The sequence below is a fragment of the Fukomys damarensis genome, unplaced genomic scaffold (genome assembly GCF_012274545.1).
Source record: "Fukomys damarensis isolate Sample0158 unplaced genomic scaffold, DMR_v1.0_HiC HiC_scaffold_13, whole genome shotgun sequence".
NCBI classification, from domain to species: Eukaryota; Metazoa; Chordata; class Mammalia; order Rodentia; family Bathyergidae; genus Fukomys; species Fukomys damarensis.
In genome coordinates this window covers 9,882,304-9,888,204 of record NW_022900925.1, presented here as the reverse complement: position 1 = coordinate 9,888,204, position 5,901 = coordinate 9,882,304, and the positions used below count along the sequence as shown (strand labels likewise).

At 49.9% G+C, this 5,901-nt stretch overlaps 1 protein-coding gene across 1 annotated transcript; it reads left to right on the top strand.

Moving 5' to 3' along the window:
* The first annotated feature begins 1,646 nt into the window (after positions 1-1,646).
* Atp1b2 (ATPase Na+/K+ transporting subunit beta 2) lies at positions 1,647-5,694 on the top strand. The gene is made up of 6 exons (XM_010614888.3): positions 1,647-2,070; positions 2,408-2,512; positions 2,619-2,824; positions 3,058-3,114; positions 3,898-3,996; positions 4,110-5,694. Exons 1-6 carry the CDS (start codon positions 1,896-1,898, stop codon positions 4,272-4,274), a joined length of 807 nt encoding a protein of 268 aa, XP_010613190.1. The 5' UTR covers positions 1,647-1,895; the 3' UTR covers positions 4,275-5,694.
* Positions 5,695-5,901: the final 207 nt, after the last annotated feature.

Sequence of the window (5,901 nt, the reverse complement as noted above, 5' to 3'; positions counted from 1 at the left end):
GCAGGGTCCCGTGGGCGAGGCCCCAACTCCCCTGCCAGGTCCCTGGCATCCGGCCCCCCTGCCAGGCTCTGGACTGGGAGGGGACCAAATCGCGGATCTAATCTCCGCTGCTGGCCGCTGCGGAGGCGGAGAAAGTAGGTCACTGCCGCCTTCCCGCCCCCCGCGGAGCCCCCTCGGGCTGGGGTCGCTGGCTTTGTGCGCGTGCCCGCGCCGCTCCAGCTCTCGCTTGGGGCCAGTCGATGCACACGTCACCCCCTACCTCCCGAGAGTACCCCTTCCCTCCCTTTGCTCCCACTAGCTCGCCAACCCCGTCTATTTTTAGCTCGTGCCCACCCCCTGGACCCTGGGAACATTCATGAGAGGGCGGGTCTGGAAGGGGGATGCTGGGGGGGGGTTCTTCACAGCGGAAGTCGTTTGTCTACATCCCACCATTAGGCATTTGGAACCTTCTGTAACTGCTTTGTAGGTGGGGGGCTGCTGGGGAGGGTGATGCTGTGAGGTTTTCTAGGCTGGATTTTGGACTCATATATCCCTGGCCTGGGGAGGAGTGGCCAGTGTGATGAGATGGGGATATCATCAGGCCGGGTGTGTGACCATGGGACCCCAGTGGCTTGTGGGACTCAGGGTGTAGAGGGACCTGTATGTGGTCAGGGATTGGTCGTGGGCACAGCTGCAGGTGAGGGGTGAAATTCTTCCAAAAGAGATTGTCAAACTGGGGAGTCATGGCATAGGGGACACTGTGTGACACAATTTATAATATCTCCACACTAATTGTACACTGTCCCATCAGTCCACCCACTAGGGTCTAGGGCCCACAAGGAGAGTCCAACACAGTATCATCAGGGATCCTTGAATGCTTGGGAGAATCTGAAGGTTTCTTTGAGGAAGTGTCTTCTGAGGTGGAAGGTCCAAGGTAGAGCGAACAGGAGGTCAAAGGACAGAAGTGAGGGAGAGATGGGGTCAGTGGGAGGCTGTGGGGGATTCTGTTTTTTCATGGCTTCTGCCCAGGGTCCTGTATGTGTGTATGAGTTGATTGCTGAAGTTCTGACAGCTGTCTCAGAGGCTGTATCTAGGACAGCGTTTTAGGCCTTTTATTTCTGCAATTGCTTTCAAGCTTCAGCTTCTGTAGAGCATCAGGAGAGAGATATCTTGCTATTTGAGTCTCAGAGTTCTGGCTGTGCAGGGTGGTAGGTTTTGCTGTGAGTGGTAGTCAATACCATCTTCAACTCATTGCAGAAACCAGGTGTAGCGTATGCATGTAATCCCAGCCCTCCAGAGGCTGAGGCAAGAGGATTGCCTTAAGTTCAAGGCCAACCTAGGCTACATAGTGAGTTCAAAGCCAGATAAAACTAGAAAGCAAGACCCTGTCTCAAAAAAAAAAAAAAAAAAAAAAAAAAAAAAAAAAAAAAAAAAACAAACACTGCACTCTTAGTGTTCACAGGGTTCTGGGTTTCATCCCCAACAGTACACATGCGGGTGTGTGCACACGCACACACACAAAATGTTGGTCTAGGAGAATTTTAAGCATGAGTATCATCACAGCAATGACAGATGCTGTACCCACTCAGGACCACGCCTGGTTAAGTTTGAAATGTAATTAAAGGGAAGGAGAAGAAGGAGGGGAAGGAGTGGGGAGGGGGAGGGGAAGGACCAAAATGACGGTGGCCTATTCGTGGGGTTGTCCCAGCAACAAGACTTTAGGTCTGTTGTGGCCTCTTGCAAGGTTGGGCCTCACTGTGCCCTAAAATCAGAGGAGGGTGGGAGTCATAATTGGAAGCTTGGATATACTGCCTGTTTCCTGTTCTTTTCTCTTGGCTCCCTGGGGACAGCTCTAAGACATCCTGTGGCTCTAAGGCCCACACCAGTGTAGAGGGTAAGTGGTGTTAGAGGAGGTCATGGCAAGAAACTTAGAACCTGCTGACTCTATTTCCTCCTCCCTAGCCTTCATCCTCCTTTTCTACCTTGTCTTCTATGGCTTCCTCACGGCCATGTTCACCCTCACCATGTGGGTGATGTTGCAGACTGTCTCTGACCACACCCCCAAGTACCAGGACCGCCTAGCTACACCAGGTGAGTGATGAGATTTCTTCTACTGGCCACTCTTAACTGCTGTTGCTCCGAGCCTCCCAAAGGTACTGACAGCTCTTTGCAGGAGTTTGGTTCCAATGAACCAATCACCATGTGCTGCAAAGTTCTTCTTGAAGTCTGCCTTCCTTCCCATGTGCTGAAGCTAGGACCTCTGTGATCTGGGGAGGTGGCAGATGCTCATTGGAGGCTGCCCTCCTATAAAGACAATCTCGGGTTTCACTCCATCCCGTGCCCTGGAGTTCCCCACGTCCACCTTGTTTCCTCTGTGTGTGGCCCTCATCTTATACATACCCCCTATTCCTGACCATGTTGACTACAGGCTTGATGATTCGTCCTAAGACTGAGAATCTTGATGTCATTGTTAACATCAGTGACACTGAAAGCTGGGACCAGCATGTTCAGAAGCTCAACAAGTTCTTGGAGCGTGAGTGAGGGGCTGGCTATGTGCCAATTGAGGACTGTGGGAAGGGGATTTGGAACCATGGAAATGGAACACCAGGCCTGTGACTGCCTCTCTTCCAACTTCTTAGCTTACAACGACTCTATCCAAGCCCAGAAGAATGACTTCTGCCGTCCTGGGCGCTATTATGAGCAGCCAGATAATGGGGTCCTTAACTACCCAAAACGTGCCTGCCAGTTCAACCGGACCCAGCTGGGAAACTGCTCCGGCATCGGGGACCCTACCTACTATGGTTACAGCACTGGGCAGCCTTGTGTATTCATCAAGATGAACCGGGTACTCATGACCTTGTTCCCCACAGAGAATGGAGGCGGGGGCTGGGGTCATCAACTGTTGACTGTTGTGTCCTTTCGTGGGGGTGAATGGGCATTAAAGAGAGTTGTGGCAGTTTGAATAAGCTGAGAGAACAAGAGGTGGAACAACTGGTGGCTCAGCTCTGTAGCTGGAGGGCTGGGTGTCTGTGGTGTGACAACTTATCCCACTGTCACCATTCTCCCTCTTCACTCCAGGTCATCAACTTCTATGCAGGAGCGAACCAGAGCATGAATGTCACCTGTGCTGGGAAGGTGAGCTTGTGGGTCTTGTCCACCCCTTTGTCCTTCGCAGTTTTTATGTGATTCATCCATCTCTCCCTATCTTTTTTGCTCCCAGAGGCCCCAACACTATAGGGACAAAGGGGTAAGAGTTTGGATGTGGCTTGAACGCCCAGAAGGGCCTCCCAGCCCCCTTGCTTTCTAGGATACAGAATCCTGCTCCTATGGGCACAGACACATCCTTTTGCCACCAAAGACCCGGCCTTTGACTTTTCCCCCTAAGCCTCGCACCTTTTTTATTCCCCAATTTCCCATGCCTCCTGCTCTCCCTCACATCTCGCTCCTGTTCCTCAGCTCATTTTAGGCATCTAGTAGCTGTTGATCTATTAGCACCATTTACTACCCCTGCATTTTCTTTGGAACCCTGCTGGCCCTACTCTGTCCTCTAGAAACTTCCGGCTCTCTCCCATCTCCCTGCTCCTTTTCCTCACTGAGCCCTTACTTATCTTATTTATCTTATCTTATTTATCTGTTCTCTCTTGGCTCTGCTCCAGAGACTGATTCTCAAGGATGGGGTAAAAATTTGGGGTAGTGATGGAGAAGGAGGCTTCCGTGTCATTAGCCCCTTCAGGGATGAGAGAGACAGGCCACCCCCTTCTGATGACATGCACACACACAGAGGCGTACAGCTCAAGGGAAACAGATTTGAGAATAGGAATAATTTTGGGCAAAGGGAGTACAAAGGGAAGTCTGGCTAGCTTCTGGGTGCTTACCTTTCCTAATGTGTTCATTCCCTGCCTTTCTGCACCTCCATAGCGAGATGAAGATGCTGAGAATCTCGGCCATTTTGTCATGTTCCCTGCTAATGGCAACATTGACCTCATGTACTTCCCCTACTATGGCAAGAAGTTCCATGTAAGTCCAGTGGGAGGCCTGGGATGATGTCTTCTTCAGGAGCAGGCTGAGGTTCCTGGGAAGGAGGCTGAGCTCTTCCAGGCTTAGATCCTTGCCCTTATCCTCTGGCTCAGGTGAACTACACCCAGCCCCTGGTGGCCGTGAAGTTCCTGAATATGACCCCCAACGTGGAGGTGAACGTGGAATGCCGTATCAATGCTGCCAATATTGCCACAGATGATGAGCGAGACAAGTTCGCTGGCCGTGTGGCTTTCAAACTCCGCGTCAACAAAACCTGAGGCCTCTTCCTCTTGCCCACACCTCTCTCCCATGGATGCTTCTGGAATGTTTCTGACCCTGCCCCATCCCTCCCTCACCCACCCGAAAGGTATTTTTTATAACAGAGCTATGATTTGTCTGAGCCTCACACCCTTTTCCTTGACTTCTCAAACCAGTCTGATGCCCACTGTGATTCTCTGACTACCCACAAATTCTGCCATCTTCTCCCATACTAAGCTCAGCCAGATGGGCTACTAAAATGGGCACAGAGGAGTTAGGAGTCTTTCTAGCTCTGGTTTAGCTGTCAGTGGGATGTCCCTATTGCTCCCACTTCTGCTCCATTGCCTGAGAGCTATAGAACATGCCCACTCACACACACACACACACACACACACACACACACACACACACACCCACACGGTTCCCAGAAGTGAACATAGTATTCCCTTCTCCCATTCTTAAACTCCAGCCATTGTACCTTTTGTCTCTCTTACACTTTCTCCTTGTCTGTTCAGTCCTTCTCTTGCTGGCTTTGACTTCTGGTTCCTCCAGGAATTTTAACTTCCTCCCCATCTATATTTTGTCCTCTGAAAAGCAGCCATTTATATGTAACTGAGGACAAGTTGGTTCTGTGGCCTTTTCCTTCCCCCTATGGTGACTCCATGAGCTGGGAAATGAAGGACTGAAAGAGAAGGCCTATTGATTCTTCTAGAAAGTTCTGTAGCAGTCCCTGACTCCAATTCCTTCTTGGTCCCTTCTGTCATCCAAAGAGCCACTACTCAGAGAGGCGGGCTTGACCTAGGCTGAATATCCACTTTGTTTTTACCGATGGCTCCCTTCCCCCATTTGCCTTCCCAGAATATCCTTCAAGTTCCACTTCCCAGGGAGCCTTGGGGGGAGGGGCAGCCATCTTGGCTCTGTCCCCAGTGGCCACCTTGGAGACATCAGCTGGCTGGGGAACTAGTCCACCTCCTTCCTCTGAGCCCAGATCTGCCCCACCCCTTCTCTCTTGTTTCTCCTAGCAGGTTACCAACTAACTGTTCGCTAACTCCTTCCTTGTCCTCTGCATACCAGCCTGAAAGTTTCAAATACTCCCTTCATTCTGGGCTCTGACTTTCTTGGCTCCATTTCCTTCAGACCCTTTTGCCTTTAAAAAAAAAAAAAAATGTCCATAGAATGTTAAATGAGGGGCCTCCTGCTCTGAGTATTCTTTAGTTACAGAAGCATTTTAACTCTTTCTTTTCTCGTTTCCCTTCTCTTCCTCATTCTCTGCAACTCCTTTTTCTTTATTAGTGCTGCAGCATCCACATTCCACCTACTAATGGAACCTTTCCTTTTTCTTCTTGCTGGATCTATTTCTCTTCCTTCTGGATCCCCATGTTTTCCTGCACTGCCCTCTCCCCAGTGGTCTCTCTGCAGTTATTTAATACCTGTGTCAGATCTGAAAAAAAAAGATAAAGTACAATGAAATGAGAGTAATTATATATATATATATATATATAAATATATCTATATATATTTAAAAAAAAATATAAATATATATCACAGAGCCCTGTGTGCGGGTGTTTTCTGAGCATTTGGAGGAGCCCAAGGAATCGGGTGCAGGGTGGATTTGGATGATCTAGAGGCTACTCAGCCTTGAAGGGT

Excerpts from the sequence above, each read along its gene's own strand:
- Atp1b2 (XM_010614888.3), top strand. The coding sequence starts at position 1,896 with ATGGCAAGAAACTTAGAACCTGCTGACTCTATTTCCTCCTCCCTAGCC. Across the intron at positions 2,071-2,407 it reads GGACCGCCTAGCTACACCAG|GCTTGATGATTCGTCCTAAG; the intron begins GTGAGTGATGAG and ends TGTTGACTACAG. Across the intron at positions 3,997-4,109 it reads ACTATGGCAAGAAGTTCCAT|GTGAACTACACCCAGCCCCT; the intron begins GTAAGTCCAGTG and ends CCTCTGGCTCAG.